The sequence below is a fragment of the Coturnix japonica genome, chromosome Z (assembly GCF_001577835.2).
Source record: "Coturnix japonica isolate 7356 chromosome Z, Coturnix japonica 2.1, whole genome shotgun sequence".
Classification (NCBI taxonomy): domain Eukaryota; kingdom Metazoa; phylum Chordata; class Aves; order Galliformes; family Phasianidae; genus Coturnix; species Coturnix japonica.
Genome location: NC_029547.1, coordinates 1,162,997 through 1,175,397, shown reverse-complemented (window position 1 = coordinate 1,175,397; position 12,401 = coordinate 1,162,997). Strand labels below are relative to the sequence as shown.

The 12,401-nt window shown below is 48.9% G+C and overlaps 1 protein-coding gene across 6 annotated transcripts in view; it reads left to right on the top strand.

Annotated features, from left to right (window-relative positions):
• CTIF (cap binding complex dependent translation initiation factor) overlaps positions 1–12,401 on the top strand; it is a 75,802-nt gene that overhangs the window by 16,869 nt on the left and 46,532 nt on the right. For 4 of the 6 annotated variants that reach the window (XM_015887219.2, XM_015887218.2, XM_032441196.1 and 1 more), the window contains exons 4-7: positions 3,321–3,434; positions 5,405–5,478; positions 5,824–5,928; positions 6,676–6,751. In XM_015887219.2, the coding sequence (XP_015742705.1) occupies positions 3,321–3,434; positions 5,405–5,478; positions 5,824–5,928; positions 6,676–6,751 (369 nt within the window). The remainder of the gene's footprint in view (positions 1–3,320; positions 3,435–5,404; positions 5,479–5,823; positions 5,929–6,675; positions 6,752–12,401) is intronic. The other 2 variants (XM_015887221.2, XM_015887220.2) reach the window with 1 other exon arrangement.

The following is a 12,401-nucleotide window of genomic DNA, read 5'->3' as shown; positions in this document are numbered from 1 at the left end:
GACCTTTGGGGTGGGAACCAATAGTCTGTGGGGTGAAAACATACCCTGTTGATATATATAAGGTACTGCCTGTGCCAGTATGCACGAGGAAAGGTCAGATAATGGTAACATTTCAAATCTTTTCATGCTTAGATAATTATTTTTTTTTTCAAAAAACACCCAGTGGGAAGATTTTATGTAATATGCTATTTGCATTCCCCTCGTAGAGCTGAAGCTGTGATATATTTCTGAGGGCAATTCACTGAGCAAATGGCTTGTGGTGTGTTGTGTATGGAGAGATCCATGGAGCTCTGGGATGTGAGAAACCTGGCAGTAGCTCCATAGCCATCTCCACATCCCTCTACATGCCCTGGGGACTTGTAGCATGACCAGGAGCCTCAGGGGCTTCTCCAGGTGAGGGTCGTGTTGTCCATGAACCCAAGCCTTGATGATACTGAAAGTATGAGAAGCTCCCACGCCTCCACCAAACCAAAACTCGTCCACATGAATCCTCAGTGACTCAGAGGTGCTCAGTGCTGTGCTGGTGTCAAAATGCATCCCCATGGGAGATGCTGTGTGTCATGTCCCCACACTGTGCAGGCAGAGAGCATCTGGGGACATGCAGCTGTGGGGGTGTGTGACTGCTGGGGTGGGGTTGGGGCAGACCCACTTACATCCCTTAGGACACACTTTGCAGTGACTCACTTGAGCCTGAAAACCCCCCTCTGATAAGCACTTGGCTTCCAACCATAGGAATTTGTGTTAACACATGAAGATGATTGACTCTGTAGGGAAGGGCTGTTGGAGCAAGTAGGTGCAGCCAGACACAGCTGTTTGCTTTGTCTCATTCCCAACAGAGAAAGAGAAGGTGAAAGTCAGGGAGTCACTTTGAGGCTCTGCCAAGGAATACAGGTTAGCACAGCCCTGCCTTGGGAAGAAGAAATTAAAGCTGTGACCAGCCCTCAAAGGTGATCAAGGAGCAGCCCTGGCAGAACCAGTCACCAAGTGGCATTCCATCTGTAGCTGCTGCTGACGCTCCTTCCATGCAGTGAATGCAGATCTGCTGAGAAAGGAATTAAACCATTCAGCTGCTGTGTAGGCTGAGCTTGCTCCGAGGCTCATGGTTGTGTTAAAGCAGCACCCTTTATAAAAGAACAACCTTGTGTTTGGTGGTTGATTTATCCCCTCCATGCTCCTTATACTTTCCATAACTTTCCATACCCTCCAGGTTTTGGCACATCAGTGTTTATCTGGGACATGTGTGTATCAAAAGTAGGTGTGCTGGATGTCACCGAGACCTTTGGTCCTCAGCTCTGTCTATTCTATTACTACTGCTGAGGGAAACTGCTGTGGGAGATGGAGAGGTCAGCTCAGCCTCGTCGAATGTCAACTCTGATAATGAGGCTCTGCAAAGGAGACGGAGGTCTAAATAAACAAGGATATTTTCTACCTAGGCATAAGATGAGCTCTCTGCTTGTTAGGGAACTTGCTTGCTTTCTAGCCAATGGATAATTAGCAGAAATGGACTGAATACATGTTAGAATACAAAAGGCTTGCTTAGAAGAATAATTAGGGTTACACAAGATGATGCGGATGTACATCATGATCATGATCTTCACAGCAATAAAGAAATCTTCCTGGCACAAGAGCCCTGTGTTGTGTTGCTAACACCTGACAAACCATATGGACCTTTGGTCTCTCATGGCCATTTCTGTATTTCAGGAAGTTTTATCATGGTAACTTGAATATTGGTTCCACTCTACAGCCAGAACTCCTCAAGGATGATCTTTGCTGTCCAGAGTGTTGGCCTTACCTTTCCAGCCTTACCAAGCCTTACCTTCCCAGTGAGGACAACCACTTGGGGACTGCAGGGTTTCTGTTTATTGCATGCTCATCAGGGAAAGATTTCCTCTTCTGCGAGTGAGATTTTCCAGTGTGCACCAAAGCACCAGGAAGAAATAACTCTCGAGCTGGCAGAGGGAGTGGGATTAATTAGTTCACACCACAAAGCTCTGCAAAGGTGAAAATTGCAGTATGAGTGAAACGTGTGATTATTGCTAATTAAAATGTAAATGTTAGATGTGACAGCTAGGAGGGTGGTTGGCAGGGTTGACACGCACACAGCTTCACTGTTCTAAGGGGATGCAGTGTTTGGCTGGGATGATTTACATGGATAAAAGCAGCTGCTGGCAATTTCCTTCACAAGGAGGTGTTTGTCTCCAACCCCAAAACTGGGGATGGAGATTCCCTTTCTTAGTGGTGAATGTAGACCTGGAGTTGTAGCTGGAGCCTGCTAAGAGCTGGGAATGAGAGCTCACTGATCTCCAGGGTGTTGGAGGATGTATGTGGGAGCATCCTTGTCTTTTGGGGACATTGGTCCCAAGGGAAAAAGGATGGGAGCATACAACCATGGGTTACCTCATATTAGGTAAATCCTACAGCTTCCCTCCAGTCCCTCGTGTTGGGTAAATCCTCCAGCCCCAGCAGGGAGAGGAGCACAGAAGACCCAACCAGGACATGGAATTAATCACCTTCCAAATTTATGGCGTAATAGAGTCGAATATTCTGCACACTTTGATTTGGGAGTTTTGAGTCATCTTGGGTTACTCCCGAAGCCCTTTGGGAGCCTCTGAGGAGAACTTCAGGAGCAATTACCCTGACAAAAAAACTCTTTCTCCCCAAGCGCCTCGTGTTGTTTGGGTAAATAGAGCTGGTTGGGTTGGTTGTTCTGGTTTTGGCTTATTCATCTTGTCCTGCAGGGTGCTGACTGAACAAGAAAGTTGTGTGATGTTTGACCACAGAATGAGTGTGAGGAGAAGAAAGGAGGACGTGAGGGACAAGCCCTGAAGTGACAAGAGTTACTGGGGTAGAGTGTTGGGCTGGTGGAGCCTGAGTATTGTCAGGTGTAAGGGGAGCTGGGCTCAGCTGCAGGCTAAGCAGGGGGAAGGAGCAAATGAAGGGTTGATTTGGGGCACGGGGTTTGGGTTGGCAGGAATTGAGGATGTATCTGCAGTTTTAAAGGACACAGGGTATGTATAATGGGTATATATATGTATATGAAGCCATAGGAGGTATTATTTTTCTCCATGCATGAACTAGTTTGCTATAGTTAAATCTTTACGATCGTTTTTTATCTCTTTGCAATGCAAGAAAATCCCATCCAGACATATAAAAGGGCTCAAAGGAAGTGCCAAAATAGGGCCGTGGTGCATGGGCAGGGATCTTGAGGTGCTGGTGTGTGTGGCTCAGGAATAGCAGCTCTCCTGCTTGTCCAGCTCAGTGGTTCTCATGGGGGTGGGATGGCACTGCCCTTGACTAAAGCCAGCTGTTTGTTGTTCCAGGAAGATTGGGATCACAGCAGCGGTGGGAGCGCAGGATCGCGGCCGGGGTCAGGCTCCAGGTGTGGCTCTGGATCAAGGTCTGGGAGGAGCAGCCAGTTCAGGCACACCACCAAGGTACACCTGGTAGCCATGGGGAGAGCTGGGTGCTGACCTCGTGTGCTCCGCTTGGGAGGTTTCCAACGTCGTGTGCTGCGTATGTGCCTCCTTGTAGGGTGTGATGCGTGTTGGTGCACAGATTGCTGCCCTGTTTGCGCCCAACCCATCACCTGACTGCTGAGGAATGCAGCTGTCCTTCGGCCTCGGGTTCTGCTGAGGAGTGCCTTTATGTCAGGCAAGAATGCTATAGGCAGTTGGTTAAGCATGAAGGAAATTTGCTTTTTTTGCTTGAGATCTGGGAAATTAAGAGGTGCCTGTAGTTACTATTTTGGTGATTCTTTATTAGAGGTTGGCATAGGAGTGAGCAGCACATAGGTGGTGTTACATCGTGACCCTGGATCTAGCAGCTTTCCAGAGCTAGATGGGGAGTTACCTTTCACAAAAGACATGGGGAATTTGCTGCTGATGTGGTTTAAGGCCTTTCCCTGCCTGAACTCAGTCCACGGACCTCCATCTGCATGCATGAGTGTTGGTAGTGCCAAAGGCAGGGGCCAGCATTCAAAGTCTTGGTCCATCCTTGTATCTCGAACATCCTGGAGAGCATGAGGAAATGCCCTGAGCGATGGTTTGAGGCTGGGGATTGAATGAGAAGGAGACTTCTGCTCCGGTAGCACATGCCATGGGATAGTCCCTCTGTTTATACCACACACAGCACTGAGACCTCCTAGTGCTGCTCTGTGTTAGTGCAGAGTGTGGTGATGAGACACATTCTGTGCCAGGAGGAGCGTGATTTTGCACTTGCAGAGATTTGCTGGTGGTAATGAGGAGTGGCAGGAGAAACCGGTGTGGCACTGAGCTGGCTTTGGGGAGAAAAAACAAGGGCAGTCCTGCTTCTAAATGCTGACTTTGTGGGGAATTTGCTGAGGTTGCACATGTGAGTAAACAGGCAGAGTCCACGTGGCTCTGTCCCCATCGCCGTGTGTTCTGGGTGGAGGTTTTGGTCACCTGAGTGTGTGTGTGCTCACGAGATCTGGAGGACAGAGGTTATGAAAATGCATTTAAGCCATTCTGGGGGAAAAGGGTTCATTTTATTGAATCTGTGCTGTCTCTGAGCGTCGGTGATATTCTCACCAGTGCATCACTCAATCATCCTTCCTGTCGGCTTAATTAATTTGCAGCAGTTCTAACCCCCTTCACAGTGAAAATTAGTATCTAAAGCTAAGGGTTGGGTCATGGGGAGCTTCATATTAAAGCTGCTCACCTCTGTAATTGCATTTCAGCTGGCAGCAAAGATCTGCTTCACTTAAATACATGCAATTTGTTTTTAATCCTGGACTTGAGTATTGGCTTTTTTAGTCCTATGGCAGAGTCTCAGCAGCACGCTGGGAGCTGCTGGCAAACCAAGGCACAACCCATTTACCAAGGCAGGTCATCTGAGGTAGCAAAAGCTCAGAAGGACCACAGCATCTCATGAGTCAATGACAGACTTTATTAGAAAACAGCAGTTCCTCAGGAAAACTTTATCTGGTGGTGTAAGTACAGAAGTGGTTGTGCCTGTGTTGCAACAGCCTTGTGTCTATGAGGAGACAAACCTGTTTGCTGGGGAGTATTGGTGATAAGTAAGTGTACTATGAATAGGAAATATCCATCCCACTTGAGTCTGAGTCGAGTCTGATTTTGTGCCTCCCCACATCAACCAGCTGGAATTTTGTGGTCAGAATGCCAACCTTCCCATTGGGTCTGTGTTTCTTGGAGACCACATGCCCACATTGGCAGCTGACGCTGGGTAGGAGGATGGGGCCAATATCAGCCCACACGTTGTCCACCCTGTGCTGTCCATAGCTTTGTATCCCTTCATGCCTCTGAGTGCATTTTTACAGCTAGCAAGGGGTCTGTGTGTCATAGCAAGGCCTCTTGATGTGGAAGTGGGGAACGCTGGGTGCAAAGCAGGGCCTTGCACTGTATAACCACTTCTCCATCCTTCCTAGAATGGCAACAAGGAGGGCTCCCTTGACATGCTGGGCACCGACATCTGGGCTGCCAACACCTTCGATTCCTTCAGGTAAGCTGATGTTAGGGGTTTGTGTGTGGGGCTATCATCTTGTTGTTGCTCAGGTGGGCACATGGCCTCCATCACGTCATCATGTGTTTGCTCTGCAGTCTGGAGCAGCCTCTGCTGCAGTACCTCCCTGGTACAAAGAGCAAATGCAGGTGGCAAGGCATGTGGTCTTCATGACTGCTGCAGTGTGAGGTCGGAGGTCTGTGGCATCACACTGCTCAGGTGGTGCCTCCAAAGCACCAGCTGTCCTCATCTGCAGGCTCAAGTTTGCTTCTTTGCTTTTAGCGTGGTTCTATTGAATCAGCAGGGCACTCACTCTCTTTGTCCCTCTTTGTTTTCCTCTCCCAGTGGTGCGACGTGGGACCTGCAGCCTGAAAAACTAGATTTCAGCCAGTTCCACAGGAAGCTCCGGAACACCTCCAAACACCCCCTGCCCCACATCGACAGGGAAGGGTGAGTGCCACCTGTGTGCATCTCAGCCCCAGAGCTACAAGTGAGGGGATGCTCTCCAGGAAGAAGGGAACTTCTTTGCAATGGGAATGCTGACATGCTGGCATGGTCCATATGGAGGACCTGGAAGGTTGAAGGACACATTCATGGTGTGAGAACTTGGCCATCTTTGTGTGGTTTATAGCAGTGCTGTCTGGTGGGTTTTTTTTGCATTGCTTTACAGAATTCTGTTTATAAACCACTCTGGATCCAAACTGCATTTAAGAATGTTTTAGGGAAAGGTCATGCTTACAGTTCCCACAAGCAACAGGGCTTCTGTGGAAGCACAGAGCATGAGCATGGCCCAGGCACATCACTGTTCCATTCAGTGCAAGCTCAACTGTTGAACACACCCAGTTTCCCTTAAAGTGATCAGGCGTTAATTAAACTCCATTAATTAAACTCTCAGCTAAATTCCTTTAGCTGAGACCCATGTTTCTCACTGCTGCTGTTACCAAGAGCAGTGTAGTGCTGTGTGCAGGCATGGTGCAGGGCAGTAGGGCTGGGGCAGCGTTTCATTTGGTGTCAGTGGCTTTGTGCTCATGTGAGAATGTTTTGGAAATGAACGCAGTGACTTCAGAGACCTTTTTGTCTTCATGAGGGCCTTCTGCAGTGGGAGCTCATCTTCCCTGTGTGCCATCATAGAGAATTAACGTAGGTTCCATCGGGGTTTCACTGCTCATGTTTTTGTTTGCTCTCTTTCTGCCACAGGCTTGGAAAAGGGAAATATGAAGATGGTGACAGCATCAATCTGAATGACATTGAGAAGGTCCTCCCAGCATGGCAGGTGGGTGCTGGTGGGGGCAGAACCCACCCACATTTACACAGGGCTCAGGTCTTAGAAAGGGAACTTCTGAAAGCACCAGGCTCCAAGTGTTGCCCAGAAGTGACCATGTGCTGACCTGGGTGTCTCCCTCTGTGGTGCACATGCCTTGTTTGTAGTACCTCTGCACTTGCTCCTCTTTTTCCTGCCTGATTTTTCTCTAGATCTGCCCCTACAGCTGCTTTTTGTGGTTAAATGACCACAGTGAGTGCTGGGGAAACAGTGCTGTTGAAGAGGTCACTTTGTGCCTCATTATTTCCCTTCCCAATATCCCAGTCCTGAAAGCAGCTGTTTTCTCTTACTTGCTCGATCTGTCTGGGCCTTAGGTCACAGGGAAAAAACATTGGGGCCTGCTGGTAACAACCCAATGACTCTGCAGAATGAGGCTGCTCTCCCTGGGGAACCATTGGAATAATTGAAGAATCAAAGGGAGTTTCCCAATGTACTGGGACTGCATTTCTGGGGCCACCAGCTGTGCCCAGCACTGTGTGCTCTGAGCTGGAAGACCCAGTGAAATGCTTGCTTTGGTGCTTTGTATTTTATTTCAGTTTTGTGTTTTAGTAAAACATGGAGGTGCACCCACCCTGACGTGCACTGTGTGCACATGGGAGCCATACAGTTACTGGTGGGGATTTTTCTTCTTCAGTGTTGACAAGTAAAATGCTCCCTGACAGCTGTTCTAATCCTGCTGTGTTACACACTGGATGTGAAGGTGATTGTGGAGAGGTGGACGTGCTGCTCTTTGGCACTTTAGATAGCTCTTTGCGATACAGTGTATGGGAACATTGGGGTAAATGCAGTGTGAGCATATGGAAGGAAATCATTGCTCTCTGGGGGGCTTTGCCTCACTGTGTCATTTCCCAAAACAGAGACTCTTCCCAATGGAGGTGCACAAATCCTTGTTCTGTCTATGCTTGAAGGTCTTGTGGGTTGCTTCTGTTCCACCTCTTTGGGCACACCTTCGCATCAGCGTCTCCATGCGTGGAGAATGAGCATCCTCCAGTGCAGCTCTGCTACAGGGGTTCTGCTCTGCAGTATTTCAGCAACGTATTGCAAGGGACATCCATGCTTTTTTGGCGAGGGGGGGGGAAAAAAGCATGGAACAAAAACCAAAAAAACAATAGGAAAAACAGACCATCCTCCAAATGCTTTTCCTGTCACTGAGAGAGAAGTGCTCATCCTTTTGTTTTGATGCTGCAGAAGGTATTCCTGCTGCTCGGAGTTGCTCTGCCATCTGGTGGGAGCTGCAGGCAGAGCCCTCCTGCTCGCTCCTCTTTGTCTCTCCTCTCTCATAGGATCTGCAGTTGGATTTGGGCTCTTAAACGTTGCCAAAAAGTGTCTTGGGAAGGAAATGTGAAGATGAGTATTCCCCAGACAGAATGGTTTTCAGACGTGGCCATGTGTGCTGGTGCACATACAGCCTGCAGACAGAGCCTTTGGCCACGTGGGTAGCTTGTGACAGGCTCTCTTGCCTGCTCCTACTGTATCACAGGATACACAGGGCCACTCACTCAGTTCTCATTTTACCCTCAGCCCTCCCTTTCATGCTACCACGCTCTCTCCCCTCTGCTTGGCCACCAAGTGCTGTAGGAGACCCTGCAGCATGCAGTGGGAGCTCCAGGCTGGGGAGACATCATCCCCCCGCCCCTTCCAGCTCCTGCTGAGCATGGCACCGCCTTCAGAGGAGGTTTCAGTCTTACCAGCCAGCTTCCCATCTCCCAAGGGTCTTTCCAATGCTGAAACTGCTGCGGAAAACCCCTGGCAGAGAGCCATGGTTGATCATAGGTCACAACGCACTGAGACTCACATCCCTGCTTGCTGAGCAGAAAGCCTTTATTGCTGTGATTTCCAGTAAGATCTCATCTTCCCGCAGTCCATTTTGCTGTGGCATTGAATCCAACTGGCAAGAACTGTTTCCTTGGGAAAAGGAGTGGGCTGGGGGAGACGTGGTTGCCTGTAACCCTTCAGTGGGTCTCCCAGTGGGTTTTTTGCTTTATAAGGGTGTTTTATGTCTCAGGCCTACAGCGAGCTGCTGCCAGGAGGGGAGAGGTTGGGGTATGTCTGTGTCCTGGTTGGGCAGGCTGGGTTTGGAGATGTTCTGGGTGTGGAAGGGGTGAGGGTGACTGACCTCACACCCCTGAAGGTTTCAGGTTTTGGCTGCTGGGAGGCAAAGTCACTGTGACATCAGTGGCTGTGTGATGGGGAACCATGGTTGAAGACCACCAGAGGGCAATGAATGGGATGGGGAGTGTGGCCTTGGGATTGCTGCTTGGTGACAGCTGGGACCCTGCAGCACTAGAGGGCACTGCAGCATTGCTGCACAGCTCCAGAGCGGGCTCCATGCAGAGGAAACAGGTCTTTATTCCAAGGGCTTTTTCCAAGTAGCAAAATGCAGCGTCTTGCACCCATCCTGTGCCCAGGGGTGGGACATGCTCTGCAGCCACACGATGCCACCCAGCCCTTCTTGGAAATCTGACATCTCCAGTTGTGCCCTTTGGCTTGCTTGCAGGGCTTTTGCAGACATGGACTTGCACTGTTGTGCAAGGGTTGGTCCCACACCACGTTCCTCACACCAAAGAGTGGTGCCATGTGTGCTAGGAGGTCCTCACTTGCTGTGGAAGGTGATGCTGCCCATTTCATGCAGGGGCTCATCCTGTCACATTTTGTCTTTTATCTGCCCCATGCAGAAGGATGTGCCAACATCAGCAAGGGGGCAGTGGGGATGGCAGTGACATCCACAGCAGAACCATTGCTACTTCTCAGACCCCAGTTGTCCAGGTGCTGGTTTGACTCTAAGAACAAGAAAAGTGTTTGAATTTGGGATGCTTTGCAGCTTATCTTTGGGATGGGATGGAGCTGCAGCTTTAGGCTGGACTTACCAATGGGAATTTGGGGGGTTTGGAGGAGCTGGAGTGATGCAGAAAAGGAGCCTGGCAGCAAGCAAGTAGTGACTGAAGCACTGTGAGAGGAAGAGATGGAAAGGGAAAGCATGTAGGGGTGCAGCTTCTCCCAACAAGGAGCAATGGCTTGCAGCTGGCCACATGCACATGAACAGAGAGGATGGGGCAGTGGTGTTTGCAGGACAGGGGAGGGAAGGCCTGATATTTTGTTTTTCAGAGTTCACCAGTAGTTCCAGACCTGAGAATTGATCTTCCAGGGAATCTGCTGGTTTTTGTTTGGGGACTGGATTATAAAGAACAGTGCTGTGGGTGTCCGAGGCTCTCAGACATTGCCACATTGAACTCTGGCTCGAGCCCAGCAGAGAGCAGCCCAGGCTTTGCTCAGGCTTTTAGCTGACTTTCCTTTCAAAAAGGTTTGTTTTCATGCAGCTCTGTAATACCTAAAGAAAGCCTGCAAGGTTTGGTTTTGTTCTTTCCCAGTCTTTTCTATACACCATAACACAACTCCCTGACCCCAGAATCCTGCCTGAATTTTGACTTCTAATAAGTGTTACATCTCCTTTGTTTTCCGAGAGGATTTGTTAGAAGCCTGAGACGTCCTTTTTAGCTCTGCCTTGAATTCTGCTGAGTATTTTCCCGGAGTCACTTGCAGAGCAGAATGATATTTAAAATGTTGTTGGAAGGAGCAGAAGAAAGAAAAAAATACATAAATAAAATCCAAGTTTATAAGGATCCCAAACAACAGCTGAGTTCCTCTTTGGCCAAGCAGATTTCTCCTTGGCTTGTCCACTTCCACATCTTAATCCCCTTCCGCATTTCTCTGTGAAATAATAAATACAGGGAAAGGGGGGATTTCTGCCTACAAAGCAGAGGGGTGGGCACACATCCCTGCTGGCAGAGGAGCTTTAAGAAGCACAGCTCCTTCTAACAGTTCTACTGATGCAGGTTGTCATCAGCCCACATCTGACAAAATAGGTGCTTAATTTTTCCTGTGACACTTAAGGTTTATCCTTGCCCAGAAGATGCTTCCCCCATGTGCTGCTTTTCCTCTGCTGTGATGGAAATAGCGGCAGCACAATGAATGAGACCAGAACCTCCTGCAAGGCGCTTCCTGCCTGCAGGCAGCAGGTAAGCACATCCCCTTCTGCGCCATGGTTGAGCACGCCGTGCTGCCTGGGGAGATGTATATATAGCCAGGGTGTAAATATAGGCTATTCGGTGGCAGGATGAGGGTTTGTTGCAATGCAAGGTGACTCGGTCAGAAACTGTCCCTTAACTGGGGAGTTCAGTGCTGGACGCGACGCCCCTGTGTCTCATTCATGGGAAAATAAAGATTGTTTGTGCAGGGAATTGCTCCCTGTGGGAGCAGACCGAGCTCAGTAAGCAAGAATCTATTCAGTGTTCCTGTCTGTTTTCTCCATGGGTTACGATTTTTAAAATACCCTCTGTGTTGTCTTGTTTTCTAAGATACTCTTTGCACTTTTCTACTGGCTCTAGAGATGGCAAGTACTTGGTTGCTCATCTGCTAGGACTATAGCACCATGGGATGATAGAATGGTTGGGTTGGAAGGGACCTTATAGGTCACAGAGCCATAGAATGGTTGGGTTGGAAGGGACCACAAAGCCCCCCCAGCCCTACCCCTGCTGCGGGCTGGGTGTACCCCCAGCTCAGGTTGCCCCTTGCATGGTCTCAGGCACCTCCAGGGATGGGACATTCACAGTTTCCTGGGCAGACTATGACAGCGTCACCATTCTGGGATGTAGGACAGCTCATGGAAAGAAGACTGTACCATCTCCAAGTCTCTGGGTTGCTGGGCTGAAGGTTCTAATCTAGATTAATATAAATAGTGGAAGGAATGTGGTACAAATGTATGAGTGGTGTGAGTGCTGTGCATTGGCAGCACTTGTATGGAGAAACAAGATGGAGTTGTGGTCTGCAAAGGGGTCTGTAGAAATGCCATCCCTTGGCCATAGAGTGCCATCCTAGTGGCTCTTGGTCCTCTGGCCCGGCAGGGTTCCTCTGCCCTGTTTTTCACCTGCTGGTACAGCCATGGAGAACTGCTCATTGTTGGGTTTCTCTTCTCCTTTCTCCTTCTCCTCCTCATCTCCCTCCCCTCTCCTCTCCTCTTTTTCTTGATTCCTGTAACATACAAACAACAGAACTACTGGAGAATGATAAAGCTTCATTTCTTCCTGCTTTTGTGGCTCTCTTGATTATTTCATTTCTCATTGTATATTCTTTTGAGGTTCCCCTCCAAACGGAAAGCAAATATATGTGCTTACAGGGGCAGTTTGCTTCCGTTTGGCTGAGCAAAACAAGCAGATATTGCAGCAGATATTGCAGCAGACTATGGCTGTTTCTGCTTGGAGGTCCTGGGTAGGGAGCCCTGACATCTACGCCACTGGATAAAAAAAATACAAAATCCAACTTCTTAACTTTGGCTCGCTGAACATTGTTAGGTAAGAATATTGAGGTTTGGGGTCAGCAGTTGCCTGGACATGATTTTACCAAGTAGATGAGAGTAGAGATGCCCTGTCCTGGTCTTTGTCACCTTGAAGTGATAACTTTTACTTAAAGTTAGTTCTCCAAAGTAAAAAATGAATCATAAATTTGCATTTGTTATCGTTCAGAAGAAAGCAAATACCTGGGATGCCACCTAGGTTTCCAGCAATCCCTACAGGTGCTGGGTGAGGAGGATCACTCTCACTGCAAG